Genomic DNA, 20522 nt, shown 5'->3' with positions numbered 1-20522 from the left:
GACAGGTCTCAGCACAAGCTACTGTATGGTATTCATTCCCACACACACACACACACACACACACACACACACACACACACACACACACACACACACACACACACACACACACACACTCTGGGACCACCACCTGCAGAGCTGCAGATAAAAAATTGGCTTCCAAATGCAACAGCAGCAGCATCCTGTGACTTCAGCTCATGTGAGAAAAGCTTCTTTTTTCTTCCCACACCTCAGTGGATTCACAAAAACAGACCGAGTTCGTCTCCACTACTGCTGCACGCAACAATCTGGGCCCACAATAAGAAAGCACATAGACGGGGAAAAGGAAACAATTTCAATAAACTAACAAACTAAACAATGGTATTAAAAGGAAGGGTATCTTCACCCATAAGAGTCCGATCAGGCCTGTTTCTATGTGTTGCTGGTCTTTGCTCCTGGTGGTGGAATGAAGTACCGCTGTAGTGTTCCCACCCTCCTGATAGACACAGAGGGGGCGAACCCAAATCCATCCTGCACACTAACTGCGGCAAAGTCCTGCAACCACCCCGGTCTGTGAAACTTGGCAGAGGCGACGCCTTGGAAGTGAGCACAGAGGAGAAAGTGAACAAGACAAAGATGCTTAATTGGGCTGAAAATGATGGTAAATTGCAGCACAGCGGGAGGCCTTTACGCTTACTGTCTGCACGCTGAGTGAAGGAAGAATATTTATAGCCAGTGAAGAGGAGGCTACAGAAATATGCTCAAAAGGGAATATCTTGGCACAGGGGACAAAGGTAGATGGGGCAATGAGTCTGCGCTGAACCTCAAAGGCAAAAGCAAAGCACAAACACAACCATGGGTTTCACACTTTCTCTGCTTCAGACGCACTTGACGGATGTCACTAATGAACAAAGATGGCGAGGACAGTAACACAGCGAACGAAAAGACACTTGGAGAGCTAGCGCGTTAGCCGTTAGCTTGCCAGCTACAGCAGTTCATCAACTGGCCCTCCACATGGTGACGCCAACGCTGCTCCTACTGTGTTAACGGGACGTGTGGATGCATTTCCCTCTGCCTGGTTGTAATAAGCAGGAGCCTCCACAGCCAACAGTCCATTGACTCTGCTGGCCGTCAAGATACATCAGAGTTTTTAATATCAATCATCAGTTTCTGATGGCCACGAGAGACTCAAACGGTTTTTCTCCCAAATACAAATTGGGAACTGGTTCCCCAAGTCTTTTAATAGACGAAGGGTTTTTTTTTTGGTCATGATTAGTAAAAACTTACTGAAGCATAACGCTGTACTGGTCGTTGTTTGCTTGTTCCACTTCAAATCGACTTCTCCTCCACAATTAGGCCCTTCATAAACCTGTGGCTGACATCACTGGTGGTAAAGTTCTTTGGTAATTTAATGTGTACTTGTTGCTCATGGAGTGGGCTGTCTGTACTTCTACACGTTCAGTTTCGGTTCCCCTCTTTCATAACTGACTATCACCCACTATCGGCCCAGGACTGATGCCCGCAGCAGTTTTAAACTAAACGTGTGGGATTAAAGTAATGCTAATGCTGGAAAGAGGCACGGCTCAGTGTGGCAAAGCTGACTGTGCACAACGGAGGAGGAAGACGAGAGGGGGAGAGAAGGGGTGAGGGATTAAGCCTTGTTTAATGGGATTCCTAACTCTCTTTCTCTCTGAGCACAAAAGCATCCCAGAGACTTTGGCGGCTCCACCATTTCCCCCCCCCTGGATTACCTCTGCCGTCGCGAGAGAAAATCTGCCCTGTTGAGCAGATTTACCCACTTCCTGCACCGTGGACGGCTGCAACGCCAGGGAACCACGAGCCAGCTGCGTGCATCAAAACAACACCGGTTGAATGAAGAGAAGACGCTGCCCGATGTCTGGGAGCCTCGCGTCAAAGATGAAACCCAGACAGTTGAATAATAGGCTTTGGCAAGCGTCAGGCAGAGGATGTTAATTTGTTCTGTAATGACTGTGAAAAGATGTGGAGGCGAGAGCAAGATGCAAAGTGGGGGAGCGTCGGCTGATCACTGGGAGTGCTCCAGGAATATTCTGGGTGTGTGTCTGGGTGTGTGCTTGAAAGTGATGCTTTTGAGAAGAAGGGTCAAAACGTCTCTGGGTGTGGGGGAATTGGAAATAGACAACTGCTTGTGCATAGATGCAGTACACTCACACACACACACACACACACACACACACACACACACACACACGTCTCACCTGTACATGAAGGGGGCCACAGTGGCAGTGTTGGGGTGGTTGTGCTGCTGCTGCTGGGGCAGCTGAACTACTCCGTTCCCTCCAAGAGCTCCTCCACCACAACCCCCTCCCATTATCCCACTGGACCCAGACAGGGCTGAGGTGCTGGTGGAGGAGGTCATGCTGGTCCTTTTGCCCTCGGGGCCCCCACTGGGGCGCTGTATGTAGAAGCTCCCACCCTGCCCTCCTTTCGTCAGCTTGGCTCGCTCCCCCTCTCCACCGCGCATATTGCCGCTGCTGTTCAAGGCGGCCTGGCTCTGGCTCTGAGGCTTGGACGTGGCGGTGGAGGGAGCTTTGAGTCCCGACTTGTGGATGCTGCTGGAAGCCGAGGGGCCGCCGCTGTCTTTCTTTCCAGACGACGGCTTCCCTCCCTTGGGGATGAGGCTGGCTATTTTGGAGGTCTTCTTGGTGGGGTCGGCGAACGAGTCGCGCTCCTCTTTGGGTGGAGAGCTGTCCTTAGAGGATTTCCCCGATCTGCTTTTGTCCTCCTTGTCTTTGGACCTGCTGCCGTTGGCGGACGTTTTCGACAACGACGACGAGGAGTTGGAAGAGGGGGAGGTCTTGCTCGGTGCAGCGAGGGAGGGCGCGGTGGTCTTGGTAGACACCTGCTTGGCCGTAGCGCTGCTACTGACGCTGCTGCACACCGAGCCCGTGGGCGTCAGCCCCTCCTCCCCGTACTCCGACATGTCGTCCTCCTCTTGCAGAGCCATCTCCACCGACGGAGACGCCCGCGAAGCCGACCTGGGGTTGATCAGGCGGAACTTCTCCAGCATGGACCGCTGGGCTCCGCCGCCGACCGGCCCTAATTTTGAGCCGTCGGCTCCGTGAAGGCCTTCGGAGGCCTGGGGTGACAGGGTGGGGGAGTGCGTGGGGCTCGCCAGCATGGACGACGTGGCGCTGTGCTTGAGGTTCATGGACTTGCTGCGCCAGGACTTGCCGGTGGAGGGTGAGGGGATGGCAGAGGCCAGCTGCTGCCCGCTGAGGCTGGTGGGGACGGTCCCACCAATACCGCTCCCATTCATCCCGCCGGGTACTGGGATGCCCCTCACCGCTTCTGAACCAGGGAAGAAGAGACAAAGCAACAGCATGGTTACGTGATTTCATTAAAACTTCCAGTGTTCAATGCATTATGTTGCCCACACGTTTGCAATCTGTTTTAATTCTGTTCATAGTTCATAGTCACTGATATCTACTTTGGGGAAATTGTTACACAGTTGGAGGTACTCTGGCAACGCTAGGGACATTTTTTGGAGCAAACACTCAAGTTTTGATTGCGGCAAACTTTCACCATCTTCCTGGATTTATCTGACATGAGAACCAACCCAATCCAAAGTCACAGCTGAATACTCTGCTGTTCTTCCTCTATGGTTTTGCACACATTTATCTCAAGTCGAGCAAGAATAGGCAACTTTCAGAGGATTTCAGTGTTCAGTCCCAGTTGGCAGAATATCTACGGTATGTTGGGTTAAAAAGATTTCACTGTTAGCATTACACTGGAATCTCCAAGGAGTTTGTACTCAAGTGTGCTGTCGCTCCGTGTTCAGACTTCCAACCCCCTGATTTACACTTGCATAGAGAGGCTTGTCACGGCATGTTTTCAGGTGGATGACAGCGGTTACATTGGATGGGACACCGTGCTGTAACCGCAGCAACAAAAGAGATCACAGCAGCTGCGTGACAATGGATGGAGACTTTTCTTTCCGAGAGGTGACCGTGCACTCAGATCTAACTTCAAACTCAACTCAAAAATGTCTCCACATTGAGGAGGCGGTGGGTGCAGAGCAACCGATGCCTGCCTCTGATCCGGGGATTTCTCCCTGTGTGATTGTTCAACGCTGGTAGAAAATGGCAGCTCTGGAAGTAACGTTACTCAACACACAAGATGAATGTGATACGTATGTATTACATTTACGAAAATTATGCCAAATGAAATCACTGCCAAAAGTAAAATATTAATCACGTAGCAAAATGTTTTGGCTTTTTTTTCATATTTTTCATCTCCTTATTCGTCTATATTTCACAACTTTCTTTTTTTTCTATTACAGGCTGAAATGTGAGCTACGATGCATTACGAAGCTGTTCACATGGACCAGATTTACAGCTCAATGGTGCTCGAAAAATACAACCAGTGAGCCAAATCACACACATGCATCTGCACATCAACACCCGTCATGCGTGTTTAATAAACGTTTTGGGGTCCAGCGCTGAGCATTGACCTTCACACACGCACACACACACGCACACGCACACGCACAAAGCATCTTCCCTGGCTGTTAACACCGGCCGTCAGCACTCCCCCCTCTCTTACACGCAGTGAGGATCCAGCAGCACCAGACAGATAAGTATAGTATTTGAAAGGGAGGATGGACGCAACAGAAGACGGGCCGGCGCAGACAGAGAATGCATCAGACTTGGAGACCACTTTAGATGGAAAGAGACGAAAAGAAAAAGAAAAGAAGGAGGAAAGGGAGAATTAGGGCTGTGGCGGGAATGAAGACAGGAAGGCGACGGAGTGACAGCATGAAGTGATGCGCCATTACACAGAGTGAGTGTCTGGCTGGCTGTCAGTCAGCACAGTGAGCGGGGTTCAGCTGGCTGTGAGTCACCCCAGTCTGCAGTTTAAAGCCCCTTCAGGCAGGCAGAGGGGAGGGGGTTCAGTTTCAGCTGTGGCTGAGAGACTTTAACCGGCTTACACGTCTAAAGACATTCTGTAAAACCTTAAAACATGCCGGAAAACGCCCCAGTGCACTGTGTCAGACCCGAGTGTGTCAGGCTCTGCCAGAGACGCTAAGTTGGAAATGCGCAGCGCGCCGCCATTAAAATGCCTTTTCATTTACCTCCACATGTCAAAACAGGCAACTATTTATGTTTTCTACCGTATACACTCATTAGGATTCCAAGAGAAATACTGGCAATGTCTGTGAAACCTCTGGTTCTCGTATTTTTTTATGGATGCATCATGACGTGCATGCTGCGTGTTCAGGCCCTCGGTCAATCAGCTGGTAATGCTGCGCTCGTGAAGAACTCGCTGACGTCATTTCAGGACACGAGCCAACGAAAGCAGCTGGGTGCTAAAACTTACTGATCATCAGTTATGCAAGCGAAGCATCAACACACCGACTGATGAAACACGCTGCACGGATACACACTATAGTGTCTACATGGTGGAAGACAGTCGACATGACGGATCTGAATATTAATGTTTCTGTTTTTCATGTCTATTCATTCTGTTCAAACATGATAATTCTGCACAGTTGCAGGTAAAGATTAGACTACACTGTTATCATTAGTACTGTGTTTTGCTCCCTGCACACAAACGGAGGCAATATACACACACCTATGTAAATATATCACACGTCAGGTATTCATTTAACCTTCATTTGAATACATCAAGTTTATTTTAGTACTCTGGACACTTTTAAAACTGGACTTGTATTTTAATGTGATGGAGAGCAGCAATGGTCTCACAACACATCCTGTCATCTCAACAACAGAGACGTGGCCAGTAACACTCCTCATCTTCTTTATATTGATCCTATACAGTAGGTGTCATATTTGTGTACGTGTGGACATGTGAATGTGTGTGTTTACATCTAAGAATAGACAGTTTTAATATTCGAGCGTGCACGACAGAGTGCACGTGGCTTGTCTGAAAGTGTCGTTGAGTTGTAAGTGTATTAGAACAATAGCAGAACCTCCTCTTGCCTGGATGGGAACATAGTTTCTGCAGATCTTAAAGGGCAGCGTTCTGGCAGACACTCTCCTGCTCTCTTGTAATGAGGTTGCAGGTTAGAAAGGTGATGAGTCTGGATTCAGAAGGCTCTGATCTCAGACCAGCAGAGGTGGAACTAGACCAGATTTTACCCATGAGGTTTAATCCATGGTTTTTAAATACACACGCTTGGTCCCGCCTCTCTGCGCCTTGATACCAGCACATTGGCTTTTATTGCATTTTACTTATTTCTTTAAATTTGCTTTGCCATTTTATTGTATCGTGTATATTGAATATTTTTCATACTAAATATATTCATGTTTACTCTGTTATTTGCTTGCTGCTGCCAAAAACTGGTTCATCCATCCATCCGTGTAAAACGCTCAGAGGAACCTGAACCATGCGTGTAGGGAGGAGGACGATGGAAGAGCTGAACGGACACAGGACTTTCACCCAGGAGACCTCTGTCTGTGTCCCGTATGGAAACAAAACTCGACGCTGACACATTTTAAGTTGCGTATGGAAGTTAACTCACGTAAACCACAGAAGTTACATCGCTGTCACGTAAAGGACTTAAATAATGTACGTAACTTAAGTTAAGTTGCTTATTTGAACCCAAATCAATTCTTTAACCTAAATAACGCCAGGAATCCTGACCCAATGTGCTAATGTGAAGATGAACTCACAAATCAGCTGTTGCAAAGACAAGACACGCTTACGGTGCATGTCTTTCTGTGTGTGTGTGTGTGTGTGTGTGTGTGTGAGTGTGTGTGTGAGTGTGTCTAGACAGTGGATGAGAGAGCATCCATGCTTGTGTTTGTGTGCTTGTCTGTGTCCTTTCTGTTACCCTTCATCTGTAGAGATAGTGCCGGAGCCTGGAGGCAGCTTTTAAATGTGAACGGGAGGGGCTTGCAGGCATTTGCGTGATTCTGTGTTTGTGTGTGTGCGTCTCTGTTTGTGTGTCCAGTCAATTAACCCCGTCTTTAGAGATCCCCCCCTCCCCCCCGCACCTCCTCGCTTCCTCCGGTCCCCACCCTGGAGGCTGTTTTGCAGCGCCACACTTTTCCCCGTGCAGTGACTTGTCGTTGCCATGGCAACAGACTCCCCTTGTCTTGATTTTGATTTTTTTTTTTTTTTTTTTTTTTCATTCCTCAGCGGCCGAGGAATGAAATGTCATTTATCCTGGTCTGCTCACCAAATTGAACGCCTGGATTCAAGTGATATTAACCATGTTGGGAAAGACACACACACACACACACACACACACACACACACACACACACACACACACACACACACACACACACACACACACACACACACCTCAGTGGAAACCTGCAGCAAGGTATGCAGCAGTGACATGTGTACTCCTCCAACCTCTGCTGCTCCTGTGCTGGCTGCATTTATATATATATATATATATATATATATATATATATATATATATATATATATATATATATATATATATATATATATATATATATATATTTGAATGCTTCTCCAGCTGCTGCCCTGTGACATCACTGTCAGACTGCGAGAGGACTTCAGCAGCTTCTCCGCCTACAGCGGGTTTGAAACTGGCCTCCTCATCCTGATTATGAACGAGCAGCAGGCCAATCACCGTCCTACAACACCAGCATGACCTTTTCAAGCTGCAATTTAGTCGGCTGAAGCTAATTAAATAGTCGCACGGCAACAAGGGTGACGCAAAGCTTTTCGTGCCCTTTGAGCTTTTCTCCTGTCGGGCCGGAGCGACGCTGTGTGTGCAGAGAAGCACATGACTTCATGCACCATACATACAAAATAGTTATCGACACAAGTCACGAAAAATATATATAACATAATATATGTAGCTGCTTGGCGTACTAGAACTAGTTTCTGCTTTTCACAGCCATTTCTTACTCCTCATATGTCGGGGCATTACTGTCAAAATACATAAAACATGATTTTATAACCCTTTAAAACAAAATGAAACATTTGATTCAAACAGTACCAAAATATAGCATAGCTGATAGCAAGATGAGCATAACAACCAAGATGAATATGCCCGTTGAACATTTCAAAAACTTGAAAAGGTGATATTATTGATCTGAGACCACCATGCCGGCAAAAACTCAGATACTGTTTGTGTCTTATCAGAACCTTATCTGGTCATATCTGAATAATGTATTTGTATATTTTGAAAAAACTAAGCGAAAGAAAACAGAATCAAAGGATATACAAGTAAAGATAAACATGACAGCGGCAAATGCAACTATCTGTAAGAGAAAAAAATAAAGTCAAGACTCTCTCTGTATCCGTCTCTGTCTGCCGGCTTCTGCACAGAAGCTTCCGTCTGCATCGCTGACATTCCCCATTATTGATTTTTCTTTTTTGCCTTTCACGTTTCTTCCCTTACTTAAAAGAAAGAAGAAAAAAAAACACAGTTCCATCTCCTGCAGTGAAGTTCGAACGCCGAGCGTTTGTGTTCTGGCAGGACTCAACTGCACTGAGAGGAATGGTCCGGAAGCGTCCACCTCTTTAAAGAGGAAAAAGAAACCCGTCGACTGAATCATCCCTAGTTCTGCTGGCTGGAGGACAAACCTGAAGAAATGATGGGTTTTTAAATGAGAACGTAAGACTAACACCATCAGTCCCTCAATTTTCAGCAGCTTCCTGTCTGACCTCTGACCCTCCATCCTCTCTCACCACGCCCTCTGTAGGAGCCATTAGTGACGGGTGTGTATTTTATTGTGGTAATGTGTGTTTTACTGTGATAGTTTAAATACGGGGCACCGGTACGAGCAAGAGGGATTGATGATGCACGGGTGACGGGGAGAGCAGACGGTTTTTACCGCTAGACCAACAAACTTCGTAAAACAGTTCAGGAAGTCCAAATAACCACTTGTAACTGCCGTCAGTCATAATTAAATGTGCAATAACCCAAAAATATACCAACGGCTGGACTCTTTTTTTGACTGAAGCAGCGCGTGAGAAACAGGATCTTATCCCGCACCCAGCAGAGTGGCCGACACGTAGATCGGCCACTACGCCCTCCATTGACGAGTTTGACGTTTTAGACAGAAATCGGGAAAGGTGAGTACACACCCTGCGTGGACTCTTGGGATTTGAAGGCAGGTGAGATCGATGGAGTCGAATAGAGGAAACGTTGTAGTCGTTGTCTCTCCTCCACCTCCTCACCTCCTCCTGCTGACCCTCTGTCGACTGAATCCTGCAGTCAGCTCACCAGTTGGAGAACATTTCACGATCCCATACATTTCGAGCCAAAGCAACAGGTTTGTTATTATGATGTCATAAACCTGCCGGGACTGGTTTTAATGATTGAAGTGACTGAGCAGTGGGATCGATTATATTCATCACCGCTTGATGAGCCAATGAGTCATGATAAATCTCCTGAATGAGCCATAATAAAATCTAACAGCTATTATGAGTACAGTTAGTGAGCCAATCTCAACGTAATTAAAGCATTGCGAGCAGCTTATTTACTGTTGAACAGAAAAAGGCTGTAAAGGCAAACTATGTATTTGTGAATAATGAGTTTGGTGGTAAATAAACTGCCACACTCTGCAGCTCCACTGTGAGACCCTTCTCTCCACAACATAATCACTCTGATTAGCTTCGCCGCGCTCAGCAGAGCAGCTGTCTGGATTTGTCCCTTTTCGCTCGTCCCTCAAACGGCTCTCGGCGTGCTGGGAAAGTGTGCCGGCGCCTCCGCTGAGCGGCATCCATTATAACTCTCTTGGAATAGAGAACTGGGGGGGATGATTCAGCAGACTGGTGAGGACTGGCAGAGCGAGGGCGGCTCTGCCTGAGCCAGTGCTGCCACCAAGTGGCCGGGATGGAGAACGGGAGAGTGGCTTTGTGACGCGACCGGGCGGCGCGGCGCTCTCACCTCTGTCGTTGCCGCTGGCATACTGGAGAGGCTTGCTCTTGTCGATGCTGTTGAAGCTCTGGCTGCGGCGGTTGAGGTTGGACGAGCCCGGGCTCCTGGAGGCCCCGCTGCCTGCAGCAGGTGCTCTGGAGGGGCCTGGCAACCTGCAAGAGAGGGGTTCGGACGTGAAGATGCAGTTTGGCAGTTTGAAGCAGAGCTCTTCCGGCGGCAGAAATATGTACACAGGACAATATCGCTATTATGTCATGGGATTTGACTTATCTCTGCCTTGAGAGAAGCTTTGTCCTCGGACGAGTTTTTGAATAAATGAAGGCGTGCGAGACGCTGGGAAACAAGTGTGTTTTCAGCCAGCCGCTCTTCCTTCTTACACACAGACACACACTTTCTCTCCCAACAGAGTCAAAGCTTGCTACAGTCAAATGTTGATTTGCCACGCGCAGCTGGAGGGTTTTCTCCACTCCCGCGAGGAGAGAATTATCTCATCAAAAACCTGTTGCTTTTGTACAATAACTTTACGTTGCATTGTTTTATGCCAGACGCCGTCAGCCATTTGTTGCTAAGTTATCACAAAAACAGATCTGGCATCTGGCACACGGATCGGAACAAGATTTACAGCAATTTAGATTTATTTCTACCATTGATCTTTATGGTTTGATGTGATTTAAATAAACAGATTTTTACCTCGCAGTGAAGCAGTCCATACCATAATATATATTTTTATCTTTTTAGATTGCTATTTTTGCACGTTGTGGCTCGACTGCAAGTTCAATCCAATCAAAATACATGTGACAAGAGAGAGAAAGAGGACAAAGTCTCCCAGCTGACAGGGTGGGAGTAAAGGATGGTAATGCGGAAAAAAAGGGCATTGAGTGACGACCTTGATGCATCAGACGGCCGTGGGTGTTTCCATTCATGGCATGGTCTTTGTCACTTATTAGAAGGAAAGAAATAAGAAGAAAAAATGAATAGATTCCAACAACTTGGTGTCTTTCTGCCTGCCTGCATGAAGGCTGCCGTGATGTCCTTTAACAAAGATAATCGATTTGCTACGCAGAATATGTCACTCGCGTCTGTATCGCAGATGGAGCCGAGATGTCGGAGGGGAAATTCTTTTCAAAGGGTGGAGTACTGAAGCGGTGGAAAAAAGAAGAAGAAAAAACCCGTCGGAGGGAAAAAGAAAAACACATTTCATATGTTCCATTTAGCTTTTAAAGCCTTCACTTGGGAACACATAAACAATCTACACGGAGCATTGATTAAAACCTGACTATTAAGAAGTATCTCCCCACGCTGCGCGAGGGGCTGCTTTATTCCTTTGGCAAACACAGGAGCCGGTCGGGTCGCCTCTAGTTTGTCCCCTGTGACCGCAGGACGACCTGCAGCCGAGGCCAGAGAGACCGAGCCAACAGTGCAGCATCTCTTGATCGTCTGTTCCCCGGCCGTGTCCTTGAAACACTTTCAGAGGGAGCAGCAGAACCTTGAAAGTTCTTCTTACATATTGTTGATTACGTATTGTTTTCACAAACTACACAACACATGATGAAGCATTCATCACGTTGCAATTCTAATGCTAATTACGGGCTAATCAGACTAACCAGCCTTTGCATTTTTTCTGACGCAACGAGAAACACAGATGGAGAAACGATTGTGGTTCACTTTGGGTGTCTCCCTGAAAGAAAAGAGCGCGGCTCAGCGTTTAAGCTGCACGGCGTGTCGTGGAGCAAAACCGCCTAATAAGTCAGCCCATGTGCTGAACAATGCAAATGTTGTTTTATACCAGGCGGTTGTGCAAAAATAAAATGTGCTCAAGTGCAAAAAATATCAAATAAAAATGACTCGAGAATGCAGCAAATGTTCCGACATTCTGTTCCTCTGAATTTCTGAGATCCTGAAAAGCTCCGACTGTGACGACACGAGCAGACTTTATTCTGTTTAGAGATGCTGATCCAGGTCTGGAGAGGGGAAGGGGAGAGGGGGGGGGGCTCTGAGCTGCAGCCCCGTGGTAGAGAGAGAGAGAGAGAGAGAGAGAGAGAGAGAGAGAGAGAGAGAGAGAGAAGAAAAGGCGAAGTGTATCACAACAAAGCAGAACTAAAAGCACCTACACAACCCCTGAACACACACACACACACACACACACACACACACACACACACACACACACACACACACACACACCAGTAGCTACAGGGCCTTTAGCTCCCACAGGTACAATCAACAAGGGGAGGAACAGAGGAACAGAAGCGAGTGAGAGACCAAAACAATTAAGAGATGAAGAAAAAAATACCAAGAAAACATGAAAAAGAACAAAGGAGAGAGTTGAGAGAATGGGAGTGAGAGAGAAATGGATGCAGATAGGGAGAGAGTAAAATACAGTGTAGCTGCAAGAGAAGATGAGAGATAAATAGTGGGGGAAATGAGGTGAGATTGAAGCAATTCAGATGGAAATCAGAAGGAAGTGCCTTTTATCATAAGATTCTTTCATCTTCCAAAATATATGTTTGATAATGCATCAGCAAGCTGGAGCTGCAAGACTGAAACATGTGACAATGATTGTGTTTGGGGGCAGACTTGGGGAGCGGACTCTATCGGACACAGAAGGGACCAACAAATTAACGGGCCGGTCGGTCTCTGGCTCGCCACAGCAGTTCTCGCAGAGGAGAAAGCGCCGACTATTAGTTTCTCCGGGCCGCAAGGGTTCTGCCGGTGATTCTCCACCTGAGTGCAGGTTATCGGGTCCAGCCCGTCTGGAGTTCACGGTACCTTCAGGCCATCAGGCTCATTAACACGGTCGAAAGATAGCACAAGCTAGCAGATGGCCGGTGAAGTTCATGTTCAACATCATCCCCTGCTGCATAGACGGTGAAGTTAAAGAGCCGATCAGTATTACAGAAGTATAAACACATATATATATATATATATATATATATATATATATATATATATATATATATATATGTATTACATAGTAGGTATCCATTAAGTATCTGTATTTCATTTTCTAAATTTGTGCAAGATGCTACTTTATAGGAAAGTAGTTGAGATTGAAGGCGGAGTTCAGAGACGAGTGTGATCCGAGCAAGTGGACGAGGGGGTAGTAGGTGAGGTAGTAAGTGAGGTAGTAAGTGAGGTAGTAAGTGAGGTGGTAAGTGAGGTAGGAAGTGAGGTGGTAAGTGAGGTAGTAAGTGAGGTAGTAAGTGAGGTAGTAGGTCAGGTAGGAAGTGAGGTAGTAAGTGAGGTAGTAAGTGAGGTGGTAAGTGAGGTAGTAAGTGAGGTAGTAGGTGAGGTAGTAAGTGAGGTGGTAAGTGAGGTAGTAAGTGAGGTAGTAAGTGAGGTAGTAGGTGAGGTAGTAAGTGAGGTAGTAAGTGAGGTAGTAAGTGAGGTAGTAGGTGAGGTAGTAAGTGAGGTGGTAAGTGAGGTAGTAAGTGAGGTAGTAAGTGAGGTAGTAGGTGAGGTAGTAAGTGAGGTAGTAAGTGAGGTAGTAAGTGAGGTAGGAAGTGAGGTAGTAAGTGAGGTAGGTGCTCCTGGTCACTTCATGCCGCTGGCCCAACGTGTCTCCAGTTGAAATCCATATTTTCTACTGATCCACGATCTACTGGTTTGGTCTAAATTCTGTATTTAATGAAAATCAATGAGCAGACTCTTGAATCATTGACAAAAATGACTCCCTGATGGATTACACAAGCGTTTAAAAAGTGCGCTGATCTGAGTTTGGACAAAAGTGAATGGAAATCAATGGCTGGTAAGTCGTGGTTCAGGAGCTAAAACCTGCAAACAGCTACAGTCCTTCAGAGGCATGGTGTTGCCCAGCAGTGCAGAGCTGTCTCATACAACATCAATTCAAAGTGGTAATCACGCTTGTACGAATGAGGACCGGATGGCAACGGGGCAATGGTTACAATATCACCATTGTGTTGTGTGTGCGTGTGTGTATATTCATATTTGTGCGGGTACGATAGAGCCGTTTCTGCAAAGCAGCAGCGTTGAGGTTTGTTGTCAGTGATGTGAGACGTTAGAGGGCCGATTACCAGCCAGAGGGCCGGAGCTGCCGGCTACAGCATTTTTGCCATTGCTCAGTGGCGGCTGGAGAGGAATTACTCGCCAACACGCCGTTTTCCCACCGCCCCTGAGCTGGAACAATTGCTGCGAGCGTCTGACAACTGGACTCTGGGGTGTGAACATACAGTATGTGTGGGTCACACATGGGTGAGGGCCTCAACGCTTATGTTACCTCGACGATAGGGAGGTCAGTGGCCTGTGAGAGTGTGAGTGTGTGTGTCTGTGTGTGTCTGTGTGTGTCTGTGTGTGTGTCAGTAGCTTGATAGTAGATGAAGCCTGTGGCTCCCTGACTGCTGGCTGCAGCCTAGAGCCTGGCAACACAAAGAGTGTCATTATAATGTCTGGTGGCTTATTTAGCAGCAGCTTCTCCTGCCAAGATGTGCATGGGGTATTCCCAGAGGACCCCACACAGAGCTGGACTTCTCAAGGAGTCAAAGCGCTGGACTGAGGACAGACATTAAGTGCAAGTCAACTCCCTGAGTGAAAACTTTGCAGGGATCTTGGATTTTCTTTTTTTTTTTTGTGTGATGTGTGCGTGTTTAGCGACCTTTATTGGTGCGAAGGACTCACTCATGTGGTCATGCACCGAGCCCGCCAATGGCCACTGCTCATTCAAATCATGTGCTGTGACTGTGACATCTGAAGGTCAATGATTTTTTCTTTCTCTCGTAAGGTTGGTCCTAGTTTTGGTGAAAGTCAGATGAGATATTGTCATTCATTCTACTTACTGGCTGAATATTTCACAAGTGAGCAAATATTCTGACAGTTTTAGTTTGGAGGAATATGATGCACCGCCATACTATTACACATTTACCTGTGAAAACAGAGCGAGGGATAATGAATGTGTCGCCCGCCTTTTCACTGTGAGGCACTGTTGCCAGCCGCCATGAGGCCCGTCTACGCCCTGCTGCAGTATCCTTGAACGAAACACTGACTCCCTACCTGCTGCTCTGTAGCTGACCCTGACCTTTGACCTCACTGAAGTAGGAACACAATATCTCAACAGCATGAAGCGAAACGTAAAAGAAAACTGAGGGCATACAGGTCATGCAAAAAGCACTTTAAAAAACCCAGACAACAAAGAATCCATAAAGTAAAAGGAGGTACACGGTGTTTCTCGTTATTTACCTTGTGTTTTTCTTCTGCGGGGACCCTAGTCCACTGTGGCCCGGAGGACTTGCATATCGCGCTGTGAGACTGAAGAGAGAGCAGATGACAGAGAGACTGTTAACACAGCTAGAGGAGGAATGAGACCAGCGTCTTGCTGGACGCTTCTTAATCCATGCCTTAATGTAATAATGTGCGCTGGAGGAGCTGTTCAGATAGAAGCAGAGGAGATAACCGGGGAGAGAACAGAAGAATGCTGTACTGTAGCGCGCCAGGGCACATTTAATTTTTTGCACATGACGGCTCACATATGTTTATTACCACGCACGTATGACTAAGCCAACAGCATCTCTCAGGCCATTTATAGGGCCGCTGACATAAAACAGCTCAAGACTTTGACAATCGAGAAAAATCCTCAGTGGCCTCGTTTGAAGGAAAAGAAAACAAGACTCAACGCACGAGGCACAGGCGGAAGGAAATGCCCAGGGCACCAGTCACCGTTTACAACCCAACACTCACCGTTAGTCATTCACGGAGACGGGGAATTAATGGCGGGCTGCCCCTCCGTTTGTGTTTGACAGGAAGTAGTTAAGCTACTTGTGGAGTGCTTTATGAACAAAGATATGCCTTTAATCATCATGCCTACACCCTGTAAACAATGTAAAGTGGATGACCAGGTGGCGAGGCTGCTGGTTATCCCTGTGTGTTCATGTTGTGAGAGCAGCATCCCGTGCAAACAGAGTGACTCCCAAACCACGTGGGTGTTTCTCCCTTGTTGTCATATGCCTCATATAACAAGACATTGTTTGTGGCCGGCTTCATTAAAAAGCAAGCAAGTGAACCCCCCACTCTTAGCAATAAAATCATGTTCATTTCTGCCAAAAAGGAACGAAAGGTTCTCCATGGACATTTGGACTAATCTCAGCGAGCTTATGTTAGCATGAACACAATTGGCCTTTTCTGTTATTTTTTGTTACTCTTTTTAAACAAAGAATTTATTTTTTCTACAATGTAAATAAAATAAAAACATAGAAAAAAAACAGGGTTGAAAATGTAACCAATAATGGGCGCTAACATTGTTAGCTTACAGTCTTTTTTTCCCAAAAGTATGAACCATTGTACATCGGAAATAATAACAATGACGATAGGAAAATAGTTACGAACAAAGACTGTGGGAGTGGATGTTGTAAACTCACCAGGACATTTCAGTTTGGTCACAATAACTCAACATAATTAAAGAAACAAACAATATGCTGACTGTCGTTGCCAGCTAGCATGATATAGCATCAAATAACTAGCTTATCGCACAACAAAGTCCCCCTTCAAGGAGTTTTAAATACTGCAAGCAATATCTTCTTGACTGTTAAACATTAAAAAAATCAATCTGACAATTCCAGACTTGTGTTCATACCTTCCAGAGGCGGACCGGAGACAGTTTTCCAATCAGTCCCTTTTGAGGAGAGAGTCCATCAGAGGGAGTTCATCAACTCTGAAAACTGTCTTCAAACCGTCCTCTACAATGAGGACAATGAGACGTATGCTCTCGCTGGAGGACAGAGGACGCAACCAGCACCAGCAGCCGTTTAGACGTCCGTCTTCTCTGCCAACGAGGAACAACTTGTCCTCTGTTTTGTGATTGTGGGCCGCTGGTTTGGCGTTGGTGAGTGAAAGTTGACAGAGACAATAAACCACCTATACTGGGTTGGCTGAGTGACGCACTGCAGGCCTTTTATTTTCTGCTCTGACTGCTTTTGGTGTGCAGTTTTTTTGACTTTGCATGAAACTGAATATGAATAAATGCCAACAGACTTTTCCGTTTTAGCACTTCACGCATTTTGCTGGCACTGTGACCCAAAGTGAATCAACAAAACAGCAGGAAAACCATTACCAGAGAACCAACAGAACAACTGACTCATAATGCTTTGAGTAGAAAATAATTGAAGGGGTAAGAAATTCTCAAAAATTATGAATTTTATATCAAAAAAATCGCTAGACCTAGATGTACAGATATCAGGAGCTGGTATCATGAGGCTTGGTTCAGTACAAATACTGGCCATGACATTTTGGACGTAATTTCCTTTCATGTACAACAAAAGGACTTTATTTTGTCATCAAATCAGCGTCCACAGATCAAGCAACAGTCCAACGCTTTGCTTTGTCCAGAGAGGTCGAGCTGTGAACATCAACGACGAGCTGAGCACAATTTGAGGCGTCTAACTCTCTTTTCGTCCTTATTTTTTGTGACACACATTCTCACACACACACACACACACACACACACACACACACACACACACACCCTCTCCCCACGCGCATTCTTTCTGTAGTTACGCCTCGCTTTTTAACCACCCTCTGCAATAAAGCGACGAGTCACTGTACATTTCCTATTGACCTTGCAGGGTTTTCATGACGCGGCGTTATGCTAACGAGCTCCGGCGCAGACAGCAGAACAGAGGGGAAACGAGTTCAGGTTAGTTTCCCATTATAGCGGCGAGCATCTTCGCGTCATTAATTAACTATGTGATACGTGACACGTTGGTTAATGGTGTCTGTCGACTAAATATGTTCTTCTCCTTCGTTTTCCGAAGCCCTCCCACCACCACGAGTCGCACCACATTTCATCTCCCAGTGGTATGTTTTGTGCTCTATTAAATACCCTAAATGGCACTTAGCACACAGACCGGACCTACTTGGACAGAGATTAATGGAGCCTGTCACACTCTATAACACCTTTTCAGCATTTCGTTGAGTGTAAACTTGTGCATCACATTCCTCTTGAAGCAAAGCTTTTGTGCTTTTGCATTCTTTCTTTCTTTCTCTTTTTGTTGGTGTTCAGAGGGGCTAGCGAGGGCTGTGTTCAAGAGAGAAGGTAATGTAAGTGAAGCTCATGTAGAGGCAGCCCACAGTTGTATATGACAGTGTGGTTAATTTTTCCACCACAAGGCCAATCCTGACTAGACCCCCCACCTCCAGCTTTCTGAAGCGCAGTCAAACATGGAGGCAACAGTACAGCGTCCTCGGTCTGGAGTGCTCAACCAACCCACAGCATTTAAGATCTTTCCAATGTGGAAAAAGAGACACCAGAACAGGATTTAGGACCGAGTAAATGGGATGGGGGGGAGGTGAAGCGGAGAAGAGGGGGGTTACTGTCTGTCACGTTCGATCCAATACAACATGAATCAACAGGGCTTCCATTTAATAGTCTACGACACTGCGGCGATATTGGATGCCTTCGCTGTCCTATTAAATGTGAGCGATATCACTTTCGGCTTGATTGTAGCCGCAAGTCTGAGGGCAGACACAAACTGGTGGGTCTGAGATCCAAAATGGCGCTCAGCCACTACAGGCCCACATGATGACAGCAGGTATAAGATGTCATCCAACCTCTATTTTCAATGAGGGAGAGGGGGAGCTGGTTTCTAACCCTTCAAAGCCCAATCAGCACTTTCCAATCAGCTACTCAATTTGAGCGTGTGACACAGTCACTTCAATAGCTAACGTGAACTGACGCTTCATATGTTGCAACATGTTGCACGTAGCGTCTCGGCCTGCTCTCCATGCATTCACAGGATGCTGCATCTCACCATCATTAAATGGTGCACGCAGAAGAACCCACAGTAGTCGAAGCTCTTGTATTCATCTAGCACCTGTTATGTGACCAACATATCAATAAGGTCATTTTGGGGTGTCCGGGTGGTCTAAGGGTTTAAGGTGCCAACAGTGAAACCACAACATCTCTAGTCTTAAAGAGAGACCCCATCCCAGAGAAAACTCCAAAATATGTGTGCCCACATCCAATCGAAAACCTTTCTCGACTATAGAGGTGTGTGTGGAGCCGCGGTCCTCTGTTCTCCGTATCGAGCTTACACTCAGCCCATCGACTTGTTAGTGCCGATCAAATGCAAAGGATTTAAATAAAAATCCCTCTTGTAACAACACCAGTCAAATATTCGGTTTCACTCTAGCGTTCCACGAGGACTTTAAGGGCCCGGACGGGGTTTATGACGACTTCATGCCGTCCACCAAACACTTCTGACAGGCATATCTTGGGTTCCTGTCATACTCTCCGGACGTTTACATGAGGAAATGTTCTCTTACTGGACCTCATTGAATTGTAATTAAATACCTCGGCATTAGACAATACCGTGTTGCAATCCAAACACACACACATGCAGTACAACAGTGGCGTCGTATTGTGTAGTACTCCAGTCAGACTGATAAAAGCCTTCAGCCTGACAGTGTTCCCCGACAAAGGTCATGAACATTTCCACACGCATGCAGCCACAGAAAAGCTCAACACAAACACATAAAAACGGGACAAGTGGAACCGAAGCATTTACCAGTTCATGATGCCACCGGCACTACTCCATCCTCCTACCACCAGAAAGCCAGAAAGATCCGAGATGTTGCCTTGATGTTACCCCCCACACAGACACACACACACACACACACACACACACACACACGCTAGACCAGTACCTAGGAGACGAGCTGGGCTTGGCCAGGCTGCCGGCTCTCCCGTAGGGAAAGCTGCTCTTCCTGTCGCGGGACACGGCGGTCGGCAGGCGTGAGGAGCGCCGTACCAAGGGGTCAACGTGCTCGCCCCGGGACATGGCGAGATAAAGAGGGAGGGTTTCGCTGCGCTCTGCCAGGCCCGGACCCCCCCTGCCTTCTAGAGCACCAACAACCTCCCGGGGCTCCGGGCTGTCGCCAGCCGTCCAATGGGGAGTTCCCCTCAGACACACACACACACACACACACACACACACACACACACCCCTTGCCCTAGAGACACCAGTCGGGCCAGCAGGTGCTGTCTATAGAAAGCTCTCCCACGTCCCGACTGTAGATGAGCAGCAGGCCAAATGTGTGTGTGTGTGTGAGAGTAAGTGTGTGAGAGTGAGTGTGTGAGTGTCTCCGCCTGCGTAAATCTGTGAGGCAGATAATTTGATAATTTGAAAAGCTTAACATTTTGAATGTGAAAACCTCCATTCTCCTGGCTTATCAGATAGTTTATGAAGTTACTCAGACATGCTTAATCTCCGGGGTCGGCCAGGGCTCGCAGGAATTCATCACCGTGAAAAATTGGAATTAGAAAAGTTTTTTTTTTTTATGACTACATTTAATTACATTTCAGTGCTTCCAAAAGTGGGTGAAAAGGAGAGGGAGCACACCAGCCAGGCGTGAGGCCTCGAACAAAAGAAACGGTACAAATGTTTTAGAGTTGACGAGGCACGATATGAAAAGTGCAGAGAAAGCAAATCTTGAACAGCAGACATATCAGTTTGTGCAGTAGTTACGCCACTTTGCAAACAGGGGAGTCTTCAGACTCAATTCGACACCGTGCAGGTGAGACAAGCAGCATTACCTAATTCTTTACTGACTAAATATCGTCCACGCGGTGTGACAGCATCACATACGGGCTGTGCAGACTTATTCCTACTCTGCAAGCTATATAATCTTTACAGTGTGCGAAATATTCAAACCCAAGATTACA

General features: G+C 46.7%; 1 protein-coding gene across 9 annotated transcripts in view; it reads right to left on the bottom strand.

Annotated features, from left to right (window-relative positions):
• The window catches only part of nav3 (neuron navigator 3), a 302596-nt gene that overhangs the window by 70306 nt on the left and 211768 nt on the right, over positions 1–20522 (bottom strand). For all 9 annotated transcript variants that reach the window (XM_068586930.1, XM_068586937.1, XM_068586933.1 and 6 more), the window contains 3 exons: positions 15047–15115; positions 9863–10005; positions 2217–3309 (listed from right to left, as the gene is read on the bottom strand). In XM_068586930.1, the coding sequence (XP_068443031.1) occupies positions 2217–3309; positions 9863–10005; positions 15047–15115 (1305 nt within the window). The remainder of the gene's footprint in view (positions 1–2216; positions 3310–9862; positions 10006–15046; positions 15116–20522) is intronic.

The sequence above is a fragment of the Clinocottus analis genome, unplaced genomic scaffold, assembly GCF_023055335.1.
Source record: "Clinocottus analis isolate CAN_PGR_092001 unplaced genomic scaffold, fCliAna1.0.p SCAF_20, whole genome shotgun sequence".
Classification (NCBI taxonomy): Eukaryota; Metazoa; Chordata; class Actinopteri; order Perciformes; family Cottidae; genus Clinocottus; species Clinocottus analis.
The sequence above is the reverse complement of the archived record's forward strand: the minus strand, read 5'-3'. Positions and strand labels throughout refer to the sequence as shown.